General features: G+C 31.8%; 2 protein-coding genes across 4 annotated transcripts; one reads left to right on the top strand and one right to left on the bottom strand.

The window, feature by feature from the left end:
* Nucleotides 1-1,057: 1,057 nt before the first annotated feature.
* LOC140887645 (15.7 kDa heat shock protein, peroxisomal) lies at nt 1,058-6,535 on the bottom strand. The gene is given in 5 exon segments (XM_073295040.1): nt 1,058-1,449; nt 1,451-1,494; nt 1,496-1,515; nt 1,846-1,909; nt 1,912-6,535. Coding segments are annotated over 5 exon segments (423 nt in total). The 5' UTR covers nt 1,984-6,535; the 3' UTR covers nt 1,058-1,226.
* A 1,107-nt stretch (nt 6,536-7,642) lies between these two features.
* LOC140890899 (uncharacterized) lies at nt 7,643-18,427 on the top strand. 3 transcript variants are annotated; one of them, XR_012152356.1, is made up of 19 exons: nt 7,643-7,861; nt 8,542-8,637; nt 9,753-9,943; nt 10,052-10,156; nt 10,591-10,691; nt 11,193-11,271; nt 11,677-11,742; nt 12,462-12,530; nt 12,619-12,675; nt 13,446-13,523; nt 13,851-13,948; nt 14,027-14,072; nt 14,403-14,530; nt 15,034-15,142; nt 15,307-15,369; nt 16,048-16,107; nt 16,327-16,362; nt 17,997-18,141; nt 18,274-18,427. XR_012152356.1 is itself a non-coding variant. In XM_073299052.1 (17 exons), exons 1-17 carry the CDS (start codon nt 7,768-7,770, stop codon nt 16,495-16,497), a joined length of 1,611 nt encoding a protein of 536 aa, XP_073155153.1. In that variant the 5' UTR covers nt 7,643-7,767; the 3' UTR covers nt 16,498-16,687. The 3 variants fall into 3 exon arrangements, 1 of the variants encoding a protein (XP_073155153.1); XR_012152357.1 differs by lacking the exons at nt 17,997-18,141; nt 18,274-18,427 and having other exon boundaries at nt 15,307-15,394; nt 16,327-16,406; XM_073299052.1 differs by lacking the exons at nt 17,997-18,141; nt 18,274-18,427 and having other exon boundaries at nt 16,327-16,687.
* Nucleotides 18,428-22,496: the final 4,069 nt, after the last annotated feature.

The raw sequence follows: 22,496 nt of genomic DNA, 5'->3' as shown, positions 1-22,496 counted from the left end.
TTTTTACCCGCAATCCGCGCACAAAATTAAATATTTATAAAATTAAATTAATTTTTAAAGTTAATATTTAAGATTTTATTTTATTATATTTTGTTTCATTGAAAAATAATAGAGTTTTGATTTCGGGAAAAAAAAATTTGATATGCCATGCAAAGCTAAGTTGCTAGCTCATCATATATAACTAGCAGAACGGGCACGAACACCCATTGTGTGTGTGATATAACATGTAACAAAATGTCAGCATTATTTTTTTTAAAAAATAAGTCTTTTAAAAAGTTTTTATTTGATTTTTCGTATGATAACTAATGTTAGAAAATATTCATTTTTTGAAGCAATTTTTTCCTTGATTAGTTTTGAATTAAACAACTAAAAGGTGCTCCCTCATTTTAGACGGTCATATTAATGTAGTTATTAAGAGGTGCTCTTCTTTATAATATAGTATAGATAGTATTAGTATAAACATAGATATTGATTGCTAACTAAATTGCTTAAACCGTAACTTTTAAAATCGAGAAGTTTGACGCTTGCTTCCAATAATAATAAATACTATCCGTTTTTATTTAGTTAACGAGATATTATTATTTAAAAAATGCGAGCTTATGTATTTAATCATAGTAAAATTTTAATTATAGTCATATGTACCAGTAAAAAGAATAAATTTTAAAGATGCGAAACACTTCATCTATCTACAGAAACCTAATCTATATAACTACGAAAGCGTAGTTATTGTGGATGTTCTTTGTGAAAAAAACACTCTAAAGTACTTCATAGAAATATTCTCAAACACTACTCAAGTATTAAGTATAACATACACACATACATTGAGAACGGACACTATAAAGGATTTCATAAAAACATTCTCAAACAGTACTTAAAAATATTAAACACAACATACACGCATATGTTGAGAACGAACACTGTAGTGGAATGAAAAATGAAGGACCAGGGTAATTACAAAAATCTAACACGTTCTGATTATTGATTGAAATTGAAATGGAAGCATATGCAAGTGACCCATTAATTATCTTTACCTGACCAATTTCTCAACACCCAGGAATCTATCTACTCATGCCGACACTTACAAGTTACAATTCGCATGCAAATCGTGTGCTCTGACATGTGTTTCAAGGTAATCAAATCCAATCTAATGAATCAAGAATTGAGCATCGTAAATGGCCATATGAAGAGAATTGAATACATTTTTGAATGCTAAAAACAATTACTGCCTATATAGAACAATTATTATTATTACACAATAATAGTTTTTTGGGTACCACCACCGTAAGCACACCATTCTCGACATGAGCCTTGATCTGCTCTTTCAAATTTTCCGGCAACTCGATTTCCCTGGAGAATTCCCCTTTCCCGGACATCATACTCCTCTCTGACACGTGCCAAATGCCATTGCTCTCTTTGCCCTGAGACTGCGCCTGAGCATACTCCTTTACATTCACCTTTGATCACCAGAATATTCCCATCTTCAACCTGTACTTTTTATGTCCTCCTCCTTGTACCCTGCATCCAAACCAAATTAAAGAACCAAAATGCCATCCGGTTTTCATCGGACCTCAGTTTATTTTAAAAATTATTTCATCTTACTCAATCTAATTAGACTTAATGTGAAATCGGTTGCCAAATATCATTCATTCCGCGGTGCCCATGAGCACAACTCAATATTTCGTAAGTAGAAGCACACACAATCTGATGACTCTTGCTTCATTCAAAACAAATTTGTGATCCAACTATCAAAAACATTTTGCAAATCCTTGTACCACCTCGACTTCATCTCCAGAACTACAAGAGGGTCAAATAAAAACTAATTTCTGGTTAAAAAGAAAGAGGTACCTGGGATACTTATTTTGAAGATGTGGGCATTTGAAAATTCGATCCAATCAAGGGGAGCGGAGCCTTCGAACCTTGGTATGTATGGTAGAGTGCAGGTGTGTAGAAGAAATGCCTGAAGGGATCACCAAACAGTGCCATGAAATCGATCACCTTTTTCTATGCGTTGTGTGCCTGTGAAAGGATTCAGAAAATGGATGTGTAAATGTTAGACTGAGTTGGATGCATGCTTGTCGTGTGTCTCGAAGTTTCCAGTAGGCTCATATTGAATTTCGGTTGTGTTACGGACTATAGTCTTATGGGCTTTGATAGATTGGATTGAGGCCCAAGAGTCTCAAGTATAAGAATCTAGATGCGTGAGTGAAAATGAAAACGTGAGGGAGTTGTGGCTTGTTAGGATTCAATCCGTTATTCAGTATTTTGTAACTAGCTTTGGCTAGAGTTACTAGCATTTCTGCTAGAGTTTACAGTATATTCTATATTGAATTTCATATAAACTGAGTTCACAAACTGGATTCGAGAGACACTGAATGACGATGGCCAGCACACGAGCAGTTTGAAGCTATGGAACGTGCAGTGATTTGAGGGTGTTGATGGAGCAATGGATCAACGGTCAGGGAAAATTCGAGATTGCAGCAGACCAGCGAGATAATATCAAAGGGTTTGATGGAGAAATTGGTGAACAGAAAATTGGGGTATGAAGTAAACCAACGTGTCATCAATGAAATGGTGCTGAATCTTTTGATGGTGAAGTAACCCTAAAAGAAGGGTTGTGCTATTCTGTCCGTGTTGAGATTGGGGTGGATGGGAATGAGCTTGTTTACTACTTGCCTAATAGCTGCAGTATGGGTTGGGCCCAATCCTTGTTCGCTTAAAATTTGAGCGAGACAAGTCCATTCGCTAAACACATGATGGGAAAGGAAGAAACACTCTTAAGGAGTCCTCGTTTCACCAGAGGATAGAAGCATAATAGCGGTGCGGCCACTCTGGGAAATAACCGAAGCCTATGGACAAGAAATCAAGAAAGCCCAACGGTCTTGCAGAAGGGAATTGAATTGTTCAGGGCTTAAAGAATTTAAAAATAAGCTGGTTGTTCAATGACAGAAAGAGGACAGGGAGGAAGAATGGGCCTTTGGCCCAACTACAACCTTTATCCATTCGAAAGTGAATCGTGAGTTCAAGGTTCGCACGAATCGAGATAGAAATGCCCTATATGCACAATCTGTCACCACTCATGAAAGAATTGCCTAAATAGTTGCATTGCCAACATAGTTGTAGACCGAAGTTTTGTATCTCTGACCGGTGTATCATGCCATAGCATTCACCATCTTCTTAATAAAGATACATGGGGATATCAATCATGTCATGTCACCGGTGGTTTTATCACTGAAAGGTTGCTGAGGCTTGAGGTTTGACTAGCTCTTCTATTCTCTTTGAAGAGGATTTGGTAAAGATTTGTATAGTCTGACTGCAAGCGATTATTGGGGGCAAGACTATGGTGTTGCTGCACAGGAAATATGATTTGGTAAAGATTTGTATAGTCTGACTGCGAGGGATCATTGGGGCCAAGACTATGGTGTTGCTGCACAGGAAGTAGCTGCTGCAGTAAAGAGATTTTACAAAAGGGTCAACAAATCTTGGATAACTAAAGAGTGGGTTAAAGAGTGCCCTTTTTATTTCTTCTATTTTGATAATGGGTTTTTTGAACTTGGTTTTACTATAGTTATCTTTGATGTCGGGTGTAAGGTCTCTGGATTCAGAGAAGAAGTTCCAAATCTCAGCCTCGAAATCAAGACTGATTTTCGAGAGGGTGGTATTGTTACGAACTATAGTCTTATGGGCTTTCTTATGGGCTTTGATAGATTGGATTGAGAGTATCAAGCCCATAGAAGAATCTAGATGCGCGAGTTAAGAGGAATAAATCGCGGAGAGTTGTAGCTTGTTAGGATTCATTTGATTATTCAGTATTTTGTAACTAGCTTTGGCTAGGGAGCTACTAGTATTTCTGCTAGATTTATTCTATATTGAATTTCTTCATATAATTGAGTTCACAGCATATTGGCCCTTAAACTATAATCTATGGCGATAACTCTCTGAAATCAAATTTACATCCTTCAAATCGTAAATTATGCTCATATAACCAAGTTCTATAATTATCATTTTCTTCTACCATCTATTTGATGTTTTATGAAAAACAACCTAATTACATCATTCTATTATCTGTTTTGTTGTCACTGGGAATTCAATAGAAAAACAATTATTATTGGCATTTAAAGGTGTCAAAACTTCAACCGAACAACAAAAGTTTAATCATAAACAAAAGTCAGTTTATGTATTAGGATACTGGCATGCTGTCTATACACTGTCTTTCCAATCGGTTAACGTTAGTTGTTTCAGCTGGATATTTAACGACTCTCCTTCGAGAATTTTCAATTCGGCTAACGCTAATTGTTTTTGCACCTGGATATTTAAAGTCTTCTGCTCCTCCAGTTCAGTGGATACAAAAAAATCTCACAAAAAATAACTCATCAGTACCATTCTTATCAAGATTGAAAAAAAAAATAAAAAAAACCTGAAATTTATTCGATAATTATTCGTCTAAATGTCTAATTTCATTTCATGGGTTTGAGCGATCGACATAATATTTCTCGATTCCATTGATCAACATCTACTCATTGTCTCTCAAATGCCTCTCAGCGCCCTAACCTCCTCCAACAGCAAATCGCGAGAGACATTATGAGCAGATGGACATTGCGTGTGATTTGCTGCTGGAGGAAAGGGGATAGAGAGATAATGAGGAGAGGTTATCAATGGAATCGAGAAATATTGTGTCGATTCAAATAGAATCGAGGCGTCGTGCATTACTCAAAGCCATAAAATTAGAATGGTACTGATTAGTCATTTTTTGTCAGATTACTGATTTATCCACATAATTTGAGGAGCAAAAAACGTTAAATATTCAGCAGCTGAAACAATTAGTGTTAGCTGAACTGAAAATTCTCGAAGGAGAAACGTTAATTACTGATTTATGACATGCCCTTTTGGTAATATTCATAACAAAACTATCATCATATACCAGACACAATAACAGGCTTCATTATCTTATTTTAGCCAAACCGTTTGATATTTTATTTTAAATAAGATCATAGAGCTTATAAGCTAAAAGAACTTATAAGATAGAGGAGGTTATATGTTGTTATTAATAAATTTAGTCGAACTCTCTCTCGAGTTAGCTTCTGAATTTCGCATGCAATTCAATCATTAGATACCAGTTGTTTTGCTTTAGACAAAACTTATTCCCTTGGCATGTGTGTGTCTGTTATTTCTCCATAGAAACAAGGATTTTGTGATAACCCGAATTTTTATTAAAAAATTTCCAGCTAAGTTAGGAGCCTCTGAAACCCTTTTCAAACTCAAGATTGGAACCACCACCACATGAAGTTATGATTCCTAAAGGTATCGTTAGCCAATACAATTCAAAACATGGTTGAAAATGCGACTGAACTTCTTAAACAAAATAGGCTCACCGCAAAAAACAACTAGGAGGTTCAAATTGCCTAGGACGGTGTGTTACCTCAAATCAATTTCCTCTACAAGTTATATAACCAAAGATTCAAAGACTAGAAATTAACTGGTTATCAACCATTCTAATGAAATCCAAGTATCACCTACCAACACCACTTCCACCCATAAAACCTTAAAGAGTGTTTATCCATTTGAACAAGATCAAGGAAACACGAATACAAATACATCCTCATCTTACAAGATCCATTAACAGAATCTCTCCTTCTTGTTTGCTTTCACTTGTTAATGCATTTGTATGTCGTGATGCTTATGCAGTAAGATGCAATCAATCGCAGTACTTAACAGGAAATTAAGAGTAGACAACACACGATAACCTTCAAAGTAAATCATATAGGAAAAGTGAAATTCGAAAAATCACATAAGGTCCTTATACCAGTTAACAAACATGAATCCAATAAATATTTGACCCTCGAGTTAAGATTTAATAAAAACAACCCTTCATCCCGAATTAATCATAATAGGAATGAACTCATGGATCAAATCACCAATATCACCGAAGAATATCAATTATTTCCCACAAATCTACAAAGTTGCATTTTTTATCCAAATTTTACCATTTAACAACTATCAGCTAGTTCTTGACTCCTTTAATTCAAAATAATGCTCAATTTTCAACCAGAACCATACAATTCCAAACTAAAATCCAAATAAAATTTCAATATCCAAAATTCCCAAAAATAATCACACCAGATGTTCCGACATAAGATATAGATCGTCAAAAATTAAACCTCAACGAGGTCCAACTTTTGAACCTAAAACAACAATACAATCTAATAATCAATAGGATGCGATTAAAGCAACAAAACGAATTAAATTGAGAGGGGTACGTAAAAATCTCACAACATGGCAGGCCTTAAAACTCGAACGAGCAGCTGGAAATTCGAGCTAAAGGCTGGAAACGAGCTTCAAATGAGCCAAAAAGAAATAATCACCTCCACTCGGAACTAAACTCAGCTGGTTGGAACAAGGCGGCGACGTGGTGGTTAGCGCAGGAACTCGCGGGAACAGAACTGGAATGGGGCGAGGCTCGATTCCAATAAGAAGAATTCCAAGGTTCGAAATAAGGTGTGCAATCAGTGATATCCGAACCTATATTTATAAAAATCGAACCATTAGATTTTTGTTCGTGTACTCTACAAAAGCACAGTCATTTCAAAATAGAATTCCTTCGAAATAGAATTTCATCGAATTTTAGTAAAAATATTGAAAAATTAAATTCAACTAGAAATATTAAAAATTCTTCCATACTAATACGAAAGATTTAAATAATTTTCCAATTAAAAAATAATCCATAAATCTTCTCTTTTTTTTTTTCTTTACCATTAAAAATTTTCATTTATATTTAACTTTTTAAGATATCATATTTTACACATTATGAAAATTAATGTTTTTTGTTAAATATTTCATTTTTATTCATTATTTTTAGATAATCATCATGGCCTTTAATATTTTTTTTTGTATTAAAAATTGATATTATCTTATATATTAGAATTTACGTGAAAGTATAAGTTTAATTTCATTTTTTCTAATTTTTAGATAATATATTTTTTTAAAAAAAGTCATTAATTTTTTTTGCTGTGTTATATTAAAAAAATTATGTTATCATTTATACTAATATTAATATAATATATATATAAATATAATGATTATTTGGTGAAATAATAATTTCTATTAAATAGTTCATTCATTTCTGTTTAATCATGTTTTATATAATAATATTAATATAACTTGTGTTGTTCTTAAAAAAAATTATTTTTTCCTCAGCCAACAATATTAATGATTTTCTTAAAAAAACTTATGATATGTTTGTTTGATAGATTTGTAGAAATTATTTTTTGAATGTTTTTTTTAAATTTATGTCTTATATATTAAAATTTAAAATAAAATAATAAGATAGTTAAATATGATATTATTTTTATCGTATGATATAATGTTAACATTTTTATATTTTTAATAGATATTGGACAGTCGTCATATTCAACATAGTTAATTATAAAATTCATGGAATTCCATGAAAAAAAAAAACTTACAAAAAGTGTGCAAAACTCATAGAGTTCTTTTTACTTTTTTTTTTTTTAGCTTTTGTAAAAATTAGTAAAAATCTATTATCATCTCACAAAAATTATGATATTTTAAAAAGTTATTAAAAATCATTAAAATCTGAATTGAATAAACCATTGAATATTCGAACTTGTTAAATAATGACTCCCTCAACTTGATCGGGTTCATCCTCTATAGGCACCAAGTTTAGGGGCTTCCCAGGTTTGTTGAGTCGGAAGGGGAACGATTCCTGCAATTCACTCAGTTTTAAATTTTGGACAGATTATAACGCAGGAAGAAATGAATTATCGGCGAGCAGTGGCTAAATTATGTGGTAGGATCCGGTCTTCTCATTCATTGCCGGCAAAACCCTGTAACTTTCTGCAAAATTCAGGTAACTTCTTACCAAGAAAATAGATTTATGGTTGTACTAGCAAAACTCGAATTCTATTATTCATTCAGCAAAAATGCATCACTATTTTCTATTGGTTCTTATGTATTCCCTCTTTGACTGCCTGTGTTATCACATTTTCACACTCCCATTATATTGGACTGAGTTAGTGTTGAATGGTTGCTTATGAACCTTCGTTATCCAATAACGCAATGCATAACCAATATCCACATGCACGGCTGTAATCTAATCCTGACATATACACAATAGTTTCCATCATGCTATCAGCTAACTTGGCATTACATCGAGCATTCCTCGAAATTTGAATTTATTGGTAAAGAAGTTTCTGGACAATGTCAGCACCATTCTTTGTGAGACTGCAAGTTATTTGCTGTTTGATGCTATTGCTTAAACATTTTAGCCTTGATTTTTTAAACTTTAAATGACTGTTTGAAGTCTGGAGCACCAAAGGAATTTGATAAGCTGCTTTCTTTTTTTAGAAAATAAAAATGTCGTTGAATTAAACTTGTAACGAATGCTCCTAGTTCTTTCGTTTATGACTAGACTGCCATGTCTAATTTAGTCGTCAGGATAAATGAAGTCTGAAATATATTTTGTTCATCCTTTGTTGTGCCTTTCAATTCCTGTTGGTATCCATCAGCAACTTTTGTTGTCATTTTCAGGAGAGCTGAAAACTTCTTTGGAACATTGTTCTGGCCATCGTGATTGGAGGCACCACAGGGAAGCACTTCGATGGGTTTTTTTGCCTGGGTCAGCTGGTATGCGTGATGTCTTGGATTGCTATGGCAAAAATATATATGTTTTGACTACAGCTCTATGTTCTAACAATTGATAAGATATGGGAAGTATCCACATCAGCCTGTAGGACCCCAGACATACAACTCATTCATGATGGTCCTCTCTGGCTATCATTTACTCATTTATTAGTAATCAGTGTATGTGGTAAATACATTTTATAATGTCAAGTGTCAACATAAACCATTTTATCAGTACTCAACGAGGATATCCTCTTCCTATGTTTTCGCTTCCTCTGTGTCGATTATTAACGTGAGCCCTATTGTTCGGGGTTCAATGACCTGTCAAACCTAGAAAATGACAGTGCTAGAAAATTTCAGTGTTGGATTTCATTATCGTTATTTTTCAAAACCCTATTAAAATAAATATTAATGGTAAATATTTTATATTGAACAATATTGTGTCATTGGAAACCACTATTTAAGAATTAGTGGGACTATGAGTGGTATTGACTAAATTAAAGTGGGGCAAGAGTGCTAAAATTATTTAGAGAAATAAATATTTCTTAATGAAATATGGGTAAGAGGAAGAGGGTGGTAGGGAAATTGAGGCCCCCAGTGGCTCCTGTCTCTGCTGGAAATAGAAAATCACGGGATGAAAGATCTCTGCCAAACAGACTAGGTAATAAAGCATACAAATGTTATACTGGCTCATAACTTGAGCTCTTCACGAGGGTTCAAGGTATGTCAGGAGATTACATGGCTTATCCTGTTGGTGTCCACTGAGCTTGATTGAATGGAACCGTTCTCTCAAAGGCAATAATAAATACTGAGCAGATAAACATTCACATATAACATTTCAGTCAGTTATATTTTTCATCAGAGCATAAGTCTTTCAAATTTATTCTTTTACACTTGTATTTCTTTCTTCTAAAGAATTGATAATATTCAGGTACAGATGTTATATTTTAATTTGTAAAATGCTTTCATGTGGATGTTGTTAATCATTCCTTGTATGTTACCAGTTCAGTCCCTGGCCAACGGCTAACATTTTGGCGTGTCTTATGTCATTACCCTTTCTTTTTTGTTGGGTGAAACCGAGTCTCAAAAATGACAACTGTTCAATATTTTGTCTTTAGTATTAATTCTGGGGATGAATTCCATGCTTTCATTCACGGATGACATTTCCATTGAATCGAGTTTCAAAAAGGGTACAAGTTTGGCTGATGTTTCTAGCTTGAGTAAAGTTGATGATGGCTCTGTGATATCGAACGAGCATACATCCAAATGGAGAGTTTTTACTGATAGTGGTAGAGATTGTTTTATGCAGGTAAACGTTCCTGATTACATTTCTTTGTGCTTTCCAAAGTAAGCTGTTATCTCTGAGTTTCTATTCATAATTTAGCAAGTCGCCTGATTGTCATTTAATATCATCTAGGGAAAGTTTGAGCAGGCTGAGAAATTTTTTGTGTCAGCATTACAAGAAGCTATTGAAGGTTTTGGAGAAAGTGATCCACATGTTGCCTCTGCTTGTAACAATCTGGTGGGTCCTCTTTAAAACACAGTAAAGATAATTATTATTGTGCCAAATATGGTTGTATCACAATGGACTCGTGCTCCAGAGTTTTTTTTATTGGATTTTGATATGAGACATTTCTTCTATGAGCCTCTGCCTGTTTCTTTACACAAAATAAACTATGCACGATGATGGATGAATCCCCATCTGGAGTAACACAAATGGTAAATGAGAAATTACTTTCTAATCAGGGCATGATCTAGATTCATTTTCTACTTTCATTCTGGTTTTGATTTTGGGTCAGAGCATTAGGCATATCTCCTTGGAACACCATAAACCTCTTGTTAATGGACGGCCATGGTGGAAACTTCCTATTGTTTGAGATATTGTAGTGCTCTGTCCTAAAATTCCTGATAACAAGATATTATTTTGAAGTCGATGAACAGTAACATTATATGCAGGCAGAGCTCTATAGAATCAAAAAGGACTTCGATAAAGCAGAACCGTTGTACATGAAGGCCATCCATATACTAGAAGAATCCTTTGGACCCGAGGACGTAAGGTAGGCACGTGTAATTTGAACCTTTTCAATTAATTTTTATGTACTTGTATCACAACTTTGAATGTTTTTATTTTTTTTGCTTTGTGTAAATTTCTTTGAGTTGAGTCTCAGTGTAACAATTAAATTGACTTTTATAAAAGCCACAGTTTTTCATGTTTGGTATATTTGTGTAATTGTACAAAAACTGCAGGTTTTAATGTATTTCATTGTATAAAAAACCGTACATTGACATGTGCTGCTTACGTTATAATATTTAGCATATGCAAGAAGGCTTGATATTTTTGTTAAAGTGTCATCGGAAGATGGGGGTTGGCTGGCCGTACCATATCTTAAATCATAAGCATGTGGCTAATAGTTTCAACGCCTGTTTCAGACAATGAACGATCAGTTGTGGATATGGCACATGTTAGAAAATTTTGGCATTATTGTTTTTTTCTCACATCTTGATTACTTAAAATCACCTTAATACGTCTTATGTGGCCTTTACCTATTGCATTGTAGAGTTGGGGCTGCTTTTCATAATCTTGGCCAATTCTTCCTTGTGCAGAGAGAATTGGAAAAGGCTCGTGGGTGCTATGAGGTAAATATTCACGCTATAGATGTCAATTTGTTGTAATGATTCCTTTTTATTTAACGTTTTTTATATTTTTATTTTTCGCCATTTCGAAAGTTGTAATTTTGTGTTGGATGATGTGTATAAGTACCACAATATTCCCTCATCAATTGCAATGGAACATTAACTGCTGATGATGTTTGATAGAGGTGTAATATTGCTCTTGTGTATACTGAGTTTGCATGTGATATGCACTATATCATTCTTCACTTTCGCCATAGTTTTCTTTGTTTTTAACCATTTCTAAATTTTTTTTGTCCAATTTTGGCAGCATGCTTTGAAGGTACATATCAAGCAGTAGTACTACCTTTTTTCCTTCTCAGGCCTCAGCTAAATTTTCTGTAATTTTGCTACCATTTTATTATTGATTAGAGAAAGCGACGTGTTCTGGGAGAAACAAACACAGACTATGCTGATACCATGTATCATCTTGGGACTGTAAGCTCACCTGTTTCCCTAGTTTTTCAGACATGGAATTGGGAAACCTATTCAATGCTTCTTTGTTGTTTTTTTGTGGTTTAACCCTTGAAATTCCTTTTGCTTTTTATTTGATGGAACACATTTGAAATATATGTTCATGACTTTTGCACTTTATGGTGCAAGGAACTGCATGTTGATATATTTGTCACTCTAGTTTTGATTTGTGTCCTAAGAAAAATTAAAAGTGAGAATCAAGTTTAACTCATCTCTGAGATGGGGTTGAAGATATATGAAATGAAAGCTATTACAACCATTAATTCAACCAACAATTTATGGGAGAACATAGATAGGATTGAACTTAATAACACAATTGAAAAATTCATTGAACCGGTAAGTTTTTTTCACAAGATAATAATCACTCTTTCCGATAGATACGGCCCTTGAGAAGGTGGTTGTGTTATGACATGATGTGACTGGTTGTCATGGTAAGCCTATGGCCAAGGTGGTTGTGTCAATTGTTTTTTGTGCACAGAAAGTTATGTCATATATCTTGTAAGGATTGCATTGAAATCCATTTCACCTTCAAGTAAATATGCCTCAACGTTTGTTGCCTTTACTTGTTTCTGCTGTCATTACTAAACTGGTTGCTACAAAATGGTCCTATGGAATTGTCAGTAAGGTATGAAGATGTAATATCGATTATGAGCCTTTTTCTAAAAAAACTTTTCAATGAACAGGTTTTGTATCTCGAAGGGAAAGTAAAGGATTCTGAAGACTTAATTTTGAATTCGATTAGAATCCTGGAGGTCTGCCAATATTCTTTCATGATGAGTGCTGAACTTTCTGTATGAAATAAACAGTTTTTCTCCTGACTGCTTCCTGTAAGCCTTGTAGGAAAGTGGACAAGGGGAGATCATGATTTGCATTAAGAGATTGCAATATCTTGCTCAGGTTGTAATTCATCTAACAACAATTTGAGACTGCCACAGTATGTGATAAAATAAGTCCTAACACACGCTCATACACTCCAATTTTATGCACACACACCCCCCATAAACCTAAATAAAATATTTTATGCCCTTAATAGGTAAAAAATTCCCCACAAAGAATGCCACTGCAAAAATATTTTGATGACCTTCAAATCTCTCCATACGGGCAGCGCCTTACCTTTTTTTCTACTTATCCATTCACGTATTGCAAATTCAAAAACACTGTCCATACCTCATCTCATAAAGCTTGGTGTTGTTGGATAATGCATTTGCCAAATGAAAGTTTGTGTTGTCTCTCCCTTATCTTAGAAAGTTAGATGGTTTGTGGTTGACCATTTCCATTGATTGGTACCCTCTGCTGTCCCGCCTCCAAGGAGTAAAAAACAGGAAGAAAAGACAAGCGCAATGAAATCGTGATATCCCCCTCTTGTTCGCAAATCCTAGTTTCCATGAACGGTTCAATTCATACCATGATTTCAAAAACTTTGGTTAAAATGGATTTTTACTCGAACAGATCACTTGAGAGAAACAGTAGTTGGCAGGATATTTACTTTTAAACTTACGAACATGATCAGTACACCTAATTACATGAATATTGTCCTTTAGCCATCATATATGCTATCTGGGTGATATTGTTCTTGGAGCATGTTTTTGCTTTTATGTCTTCTGTTTTTGAATTATTCTCATAATCTAATTGTAGTGTCGTGATTTTTTCTCGGCGATTTACTATAGATGTACGTCAAGTCCGATCGATTTCCGGAAGCTGAGATCTTATTGAGAAAAATTCTGCATATTTTGGAGTTATCAAAGGTTTAGCAACTTTGTATTTTGTCTCTTGTCTGTTTTATGAGTCGTTTACTTGAATCAATTGTCAATCATATTATTGTTATGCATATCTCTCAGGAAAACTAATATATTCATCAGACATTGGTTCCTCAGATATACCTTGCATCAAATAGTGACTTAGGCATGCATTGTTTCCTTTAATGTTGTCAGCTCCACCACTCCAATCTTAAAGAGGCGAATGAACATGTTGTCATCAGTTGTTTATGAATTACCCTTACCCTCCCATTGAACAGTCTGCTGTAGGCCCTAAAATGTTGTAACTAATGTGAATTATTTTATTTCATGTCAAAGGGGTGGAAATCTTTGGGCACTGTTATTGCAGCGGAACGCCTTGCTTTAACCCTTCAATCATTGGGGCAGCTTAGTGAAGCCGAAGATCTATTGGAGAGGTACTTTCATACTTAACTACCCCATGAATTCGAAATTGCAGATGTTTCTGCTCAAGAGTGACATAATGTCTATAACAGATGTCATGATGCTCAGATGCACTTACTTCCTGCAGAACATATTCAGGTTTAATATTTTTGCTGTTTTCAGACTCTTTATTGATTCTATGCTTCATCTTATTTTCCAACTCATGTGGATCTACTGTTTTAAATGCGTCAACTGAAACTACAATAGCTTGCTCCCTTATCTTGGTTTTTCTTTTACAAAGTTTTTTCCCTGTTATTTGGGTCCCACTATAATCAGCTGATGTGATTAAATGATAGCAGCCAAGTTTCAAGCACTATTCAGATACTTACAATTTAAACTTTGATTCTCTCCTTTTCTGTGTTGCATTTTCCCCCTTATCATGTCTCTTCGTAAAGGCGACACACTTAGTACCATATTTCTTGGTGACAGAATGCGGCCAACATGCTGTACATTGCCAGAGTGAAAATGCTCATCTCCGACGATCTAACGAAGAGAAATAGTTCTCAAGCAATTACTGAGCTTGATAAGGCCAAAAAACTACTAAGGGAATCAGTAAGGTTAGTGCGGTTGAATATTTACTGGCAATGTCGTATTGCTTGTGATAGTAGTTTCAATTGAGCTTCCTGATTTTTTTTTAAAATTCTAAAATAGCACCTTTTTTAAAATCTGGAAATACATTTTCAAGGCGTTTTTTTGGAAAACGATGTACATGCACAACAAACTTATAATACATATCTTCCATTAGTTAAATGTTAATTTTCATTTCAAATGGTACACATTCATAAAGAAATTTAAAGTATTTTTCGTGTTTTATTATATCAGCATTGATCAGGCCCTAGCAATTAAAATATCAGAGAGTTACTATATCAGTAATTTTAGGAGGTATTAACTGCTAGGATAGTCGAAGATGTTCTCAACCATCATGTGTTCTTTTGTTTTCCAATTGGAACGTGCTCTTTATTCTTTCTCAGTATCAATTAAATTTTTATATTTAAATAAACGAAATTTGGCTTTGTTGATGTAAATTGTTTTTTCATTTTTGAATTGCTATCTTCAACAGAATAGCTAGACAGATTCTTCTCCGTTCTGTGAAAGAGAAAGGGGACAAAGAGCCCTTTGTGGGGTACCAAAAAACCGGAAAAAGTGGGCATTCCATTATGTTGATAATGGTTAGTTTAGTATGTTAATTTGCAATCTATTTGACAATGAACCAACTATATAACATTCACCTATTATACATTTCACTTGATTATAATATGCATTTCATATTTTATCTATTGATACTACTTTGTGTTTCAAGATGTCAGCTCATTTTGTGTAAATCTTTTTGTAGCTACAATCAATCAATGCTCTCGGATCATTGGAGATTAGAAAACTGCAATTTCAGGATTCGAGGGTCAGTATGCATTGACGAGATAATTGTATGGAATTTGTTCTGTCAAATTATGATTGATCTTGAAATGTTTTTAGGTGGATTTTCTTCTACTATCCTTGATTCTGTCTACAATATATGATAGAACTGGGATCATACCATTTGAAATTGCATGATTCAGAAATGCATCACGATAACGTTCAAAATCTGATTATTTTATTCTCCGTGAACTGAAATATTCTTACAACCCTTTTGTTTGCATATATAAGTTGTTTTACATGATGAAATTATCGTGTTCCAAACATACTGTTACTTACTGAATAAACATATCCATAATTTTGTATGCCTTTTCTCTAATGTGTTGTTGCATTTGAAAATTCAAATCAGCATTATTTTCCTCCGCTTCTTCTCCCTAATGAGTTCTATGATAAACATAACTTTCGGAAAAATTTGTGAGAAAATGCAGAGTGAAGTAGAGCTGTCTCAATCTTTATACCTTTCGAGTATCGGAAGCAACACGGGTTTTGCCAAGATTTTTTATTCCTTTTTTGAACTTCATGATTTTTAGCATCAGTCTGAAGCATCGATTTTATTTCTATCCCAGTTGCTTGTGTCACGTTCATCTTGTATAATTTCATCATGTGTTATTGTGAGTCTAACTTTCTATACTAGAAGATAATTATCGTTTACTTGATAAAATAGGAGTGCATTTCCTGTGAGGCTGATGCTGCACTTCTTCAATGCATGTCTATTTTGAAGGAGGTACATGCTAATTCAGTTTAAATTTTTTTTTCTGTATTCTATGTGGCTCAATAGCATGTAATGTGTCGCTCGATAGTTTTATTATTTTTGTTCGACACTGAACTTCTTGTATAGACAACGGGTAGGTATTATTATTTGATGAGTTAGTGGATGTAAATGTATTGTGTGATTGATGCATAGTTATTTTTATTCAAATGCTTCTTTTCTAAATTTGTGCAGTTTAGCAATGAGAAATCACTGTTGGACTCTCCTGAGGTAAAAGTCGTGTATCTCTCCTGTTTACAGTGCCTATATGATTTAATCAGCAGAAGCAAGACAAGTGAAATCACAATGGCAAAAGAAATAGAAAATGAGATTCAACTTATTCAAGATGAAATGTCTAGGAGTTGATCGAGAACGAGAACATTGTGTGTCTACTATGAGTTAGTTCGATGTCCCAGTGTAATATGAAATTTCTCGGACTTTTATCTTATCACAATTGAAAAATAAATAAAAACAATATTAGAACAAATAAAAGTATTATCATCATATGATAATATTATTATTATAAAATATATATAATGAGAATTGATCTTCAATATTCTACTTGCCAAACATGTTTGACAATTTGTCATTCATCATTCTGTATGTTTTGGGGACCGAAACAATAATTTTATATAATTAGGGTCTCGTCTCTATTTTGAATTTGGACCAATAGGTGTGGATTTTAAATTAATTTAAGTTTGAAAATTTGAAATTATTTTGATAAGCACGTGAAAGTCGATGTAACAATATTATCATTTTATTTCTTAAAATTTGTGGTTTAGTTTCTAAAAGCATGTGACGTCTATTTAAAGTATATATATAATTTTTTAGATAAAATAATATTATCTTTTTTTAATATTCAATTTTATATCTATTTATAATTTAAATTTGATCACATATTATTGTATTTTTTAATTTAATTATAATTGTTTACTATTTTACGAAAAGAGTTTTGAACGGAAAAGTTCATGTTTCTAAGTTTAGCACACTTTTCTGTTTATATGTATATAGTAACTTCAATGATATTTTTATTTATATTTTAAAATTTTTATATTAAATAATGTATTGCTCATAAAATCATATTTTTTTGAATATTTATCGCGTATATCTATATATGCATATAGATAAATCAATCATATTATTAAAAGTATATGTTAAATTTTATTTGATAAAAAAATACTATTTTAAATTTTTTACAATCGTATTTTTATGTATATTTAAAATTTTTGGATTAAAAAGCATCTTACTAATAATATTATTATTTTTTTGAATATTTGTTGAGTGTTATATTTATTTATATATATATATATATAAACAAAAACTTACTAAAAACAAAAATTAAATTTTGTTTCATAATAAAGTCATAGTAGAACTTTGAAAGTTCAATACAACAAAAAATTTAATCCATCACAGCATCATCCGTCAATTTCTTATTTTTGACTTTTTTTTATTTTTATTTTTTATTTTGATTAGCACCATGTTTCCCACCTTCCTTAAAAATGAAATAGCCAAGGTTTTTGTATTTTTGTCTTGTTTTACATTGATTATTGATTTATTAATATCTTGGCATATCATCAAATAAGAAATGACACTATCTAGAGTGTTCAATTATATAATCTAGCTAACTAATGCTAGTAATGAGTCACACACGAGAAAAAACATTATACAACCTTAATGTAGATCATATAATGAGTGTTCTCACTAGCTAGCTCAGATCATTATTTTATTTGTTGAAACCTTACAAGAAGCTGAAAATAGTTGTAACTAGTTCTTGGGTGGTATGAGGTGAGGAATAGTAGGATCATTGCATGCTTTTCATTATCATAAATTTGATTTTGATAAAAATTCTCTTTAAATAAATGCAGGATTGCTCCTTGGCAGATGGATTGTGTACACAGCTCTCTGTTCTATAGCCATTAGTATCATTGGTTGAGTTGTTGGGTTTTCCGAGAAGATTGAGTATGGACGGAGTGATTGCAACTAATTTTGTTTCTGCTTGCTGTAAAAGAGGCATGTGTACATTTTGGTTTCTTGCTTGGTATTTATGGTCTCATTTTCCTTTCGCTTATGTAATTATTTGCAATATTCATGTTTTAATTGATGCATATCGTTTCATTAGTCGCTTTTATTTTTTACCTACAGTATTTCGTAAGAAAATTTTGTGCAACTTCAATGGTTCATGAGACCCGGTCAGTCATGTGTGGAGAATGAAGAGAAATACCAAACTGAGAGTGGAGCTTTTGGAACAATTGCGGTTAGTATATATGTGATCTGTGCTTCGCCCTGTGATGAATATGAAACTGCGAATATAATTAGGGGCACACAATGGTTTTGGTTCTTAATCTTTACATATTGAGACGTAACATATATATGTATTACTTCGTTTCAGTTCAGCGTGTAATAATGATAAATCAAAACTTGTTAATTCTTCATTTCAGTTCACTGCTCTTGCTATTGTCACGTGTTAATTCTTCTTCTTGTATGCTGACACCTGTAACCTATATATCATTCTAATTCTCTCTACTCTCCATCTCGTCCAGTGTACTGTAAACTCTTCATGGTGATTGAGTTAACTTCTATAAGTAAAGAATGATCATGACATATTAATAGGTTGAGATACAGTTATGGTTGTGAACTTTTTTTCACACCATGTTGGCTGCTTTATTGCGGCTAAAAAGGTGCTAATTTCACACCATATAAATTCTTGAGTATACTAGGTGGTTTTATGTATATCAAATATATGGTTGGTTAATTAGGAAGGGATGGACGTCCCACTGCATACTGGAGAAAAAGATTTGGATAGATTTGGAGAAAAATATATGCCTCAAGTTATGTCTTTTTTTTTTATATTATTGTTATACATTATTTAACCAATTTTATATCTGGCTGTTCGAATGTCTTGTAATGATATGTTTAATATTGGTGACACGATCTCTAAGTCATGGAGAAGAAACATTGGTTATAAAGAAAAAAAAAAATATTTTTTAATAATTGTTTTACCAACCATGCGGGCGCGTGCTGGCTACCCCTCAACTTGCCATTCATCATTATGTATTTTTGGGGACCGAAACAATAATTTCATACATAATTAGGCTAGGGAAGGGTCGGATGCCTTCTCTATCCCCGTTTTCGAATTCAAATTTGATTCTTTTATCCGCCCCAATCTCCATTAATTTTTATCGGGGATTCCTGATACCCATCTCGTGGGGATCAAGTCACATACCCATATCCAAAAATATATATATTTATATATATTATAAATAAATTTTATTATATATATATATATATATATGAATTAGTAAATTTTATTATATAAGAATATAAAAATTATTATTCAATTTTATAATAAAATACCTAAAATATTTTGTGTCAATTTTTATTATAATATTAACTTTTAAAAATAAAAAAATATTTAAATACAAAATATTTTTATAAATCAAAATTAATATTTTAAAAAAAATACTATGTATCAAAAATTTATTAAGATTATATATTGTTTCTAAATTTATCAAAATAAATAATATATATATATATATTTAAACTAATATAAATATTTTATATGTGTACGTAACATGAATGAGATTCAAATAATATTTTTATGTTATAAAAAACTACGCTATCATAAACGAATGTATTATATATAATGTATAAAAATATATATAAACGAAATAATAATAATACTTTTAATTTTAATTTTTTAATAATGTTTTAGATTTAATAAAATTTGATAATTAAAATATTTGTATTATTATTATTATTATTATCTAAAATATTTTGTGCCAATTTTTATTATAATATTAACTTTTAAAAATAAAAAATATTTTAAATACAAAATATTTTTATAAATCAAAATTAATATTTTAAAGACAATACTATGTATCAAAAATTTATTAAGATTATATATTGTTTCTAAATTTATCAAAATAAATAATATATATATATATATATATATTTAAACTAATATAAATACTTTATATGTGTACGTAACATGAATGAGATTCAAATAATATTTTTATGTTATAAAAAACTACGCTATCATAAACGAATGTATTATATATAATGCATGAAATATATATAAACGAAATAATAATAATACTTTTAATTTTAATTATTTAATAATATTTTAGATTTAATAAAATTTGATAATTAAAATATTTGTATTATTATTATTATTATTATTATTATTATTATCTATTACTATTAATAAATCAAGAGCATGTTAAAGCAACCAACTTTTGGTATTTTCAAATGAACTTCCAAAAATAACCCCATATAATAAATAACTATACTATTTAAAAATTTCAATTTATTTTCATTCAAATCTCCCATCATTTCATATAGGGATGTAAACGAGCCGAGCCGAACTTTGAATGTTCAAGCTCGATTCATTTATAAACGAGGCGAGTTCGAGCTTATTTAACGAATATATTCATGGCTCACGAGCTTATCCGAGCTTTTATGGATCCTAAACGAGCTTAATATATTTAAATTATAAATTTAAATATTTATTAAATTAATTAAAAACTAAATTATATATTTGAAAAAATATAATAATATTATTAAAATTTATAATTTTATTCTAATTAATTAATTTTTATATATTTTTCAATATTTTTCATAAGTAAGTGTAAATTTATAAATTAAATATCAATACTATTATTTTTTCGTCTAAGAGATGACTTACGAGCTTGTTAACGAGCATGTTCACGAGCTAACGAGTCGAATATTGTAAAGCTCGATCTTGGTTCGTTTGTCTTAACGAGTCTCATTAAACGAGCTCGAACGAGCTTTTAACGAGCCTGTTCGCGAACTGTTCGTCTTATTTACATCCCTAATTTCATACTTCATGTGTGAAATATTTTAATTTCAAAATTCAAAAACTAACTATCTCATAAACTACCTACATCACAAAATTGATTTCTAATTTTTTTTAAAAAAAAATACAAATTTTATCATAAATTATTTTTTAACATAATTTGATAAACACACGCATAGCTATGCGTATGCATTGGGTGCTAGTTATTATTATTATCGAGGCGGGTTCGGGGATGGGGATAGTATCCTCATACTCACCCCAATATGTTTCGGGGATTTTTAAAAATTTCCGAACCCGAACTCATACCCGAAAATACTCCCTCAAACCCGCTCTGTTTCGGGTTTTTCCCGCAGGTACTGAAACCGGTGGGAAAAATTGTCATCCCTAAATTAGGCTGTTATCTACATTTTGAAGTTCTGGGGGATCAATTAAGGTTCGGATTTTTTAAATTAATGAAATTTGAAATTTTCGAAATTGAAATTATTTTGATCAGTGCGTGAAAGTTGTTGATATGCCAGTACTTTCATTTTATTTCGTACGTGTGGTTTAGTTATGGAATATATTATTGGGGATACGATGTGAAGTGAAAATTAGAAGGTTAACTAATTTTAAATAAATACTTGCTCATGAATAACCCTCGTTTTTTATTTATTATTTATTCAATAATAAATCGGAGAAACAATAAAAAGCAAATATAAAAAATGACACATAGTTGAAAAAATAATAATAATACGTCAAAGATGGAAAGACACGTCGAAAGCAATCCCCGTGACAGCTGTTTAATTTTCAAGCTTTTTTTTTCAAGCTCGAAACCTCTTTTTTGGAATGTTTTGATCCCAAATCCTTTCTAAATAAATTTATTTATCACTTGCTTTGTGCCCAATGGCCACTCAGCTACAAGACCACAACTATAAATTATTAAATTCTTATTCAACTTTTTTTTTGAGTTGGGGACTTGGGTGGGGCTTTTGTTACTACTTATCTAAATTCACTCAATTTTTTTGTAAAGAAAAAAGTCCCTTCCTATGATAATATCTATGTTATAATTTATCAATTATTATATAAATATTTTATCTCAAAATATCCATTTCCTGTATTGCCATATATATATATATATATATAAATCAATTATCGAATTGTAATGAAAAATATACTGACACCATGAAGTTCTATTTTATTTGAGTTTATTCTATGTATGCATAAAAAAATTTACTCGTATGTATGTATATGTTAACGATGGGTAATGTGTTTGTTAAGAGTTATTAAGAGTTAAAACCCAACTGCCTCTTAATTAAAAGACTGGCATGTAAGGAAATTTATGGATTCTCTAGTTCACCACCAACTCCACCACAAAAGCATGCATTAATATGAGAATTATATATTTTTAATTGAAAATTTTGGCATATATATTTATATTTGGATCTCATCAAAATTTTAAACCAAGCATGTACATAATTTAATATGTTTAAGGACAATTACCACCTTTTACGTGGAGTCACGTGCCGTAATTAATAGATTATTATTAAACATCCGTAGTCCGTGGGGCGTT

This window comes from Henckelia pumila, chromosome 3 (assembly GCF_033568475.1).
Source record: "Henckelia pumila isolate YLH828 chromosome 3, ASM3356847v2, whole genome shotgun sequence".
In the NCBI taxonomy this organism is placed as follows: domain Eukaryota; kingdom Viridiplantae; phylum Streptophyta; class Magnoliopsida; order Lamiales; family Gesneriaceae; genus Henckelia; species Henckelia pumila.
This window is presented reverse-complemented; position numbering and strand designations above follow the sequence as displayed.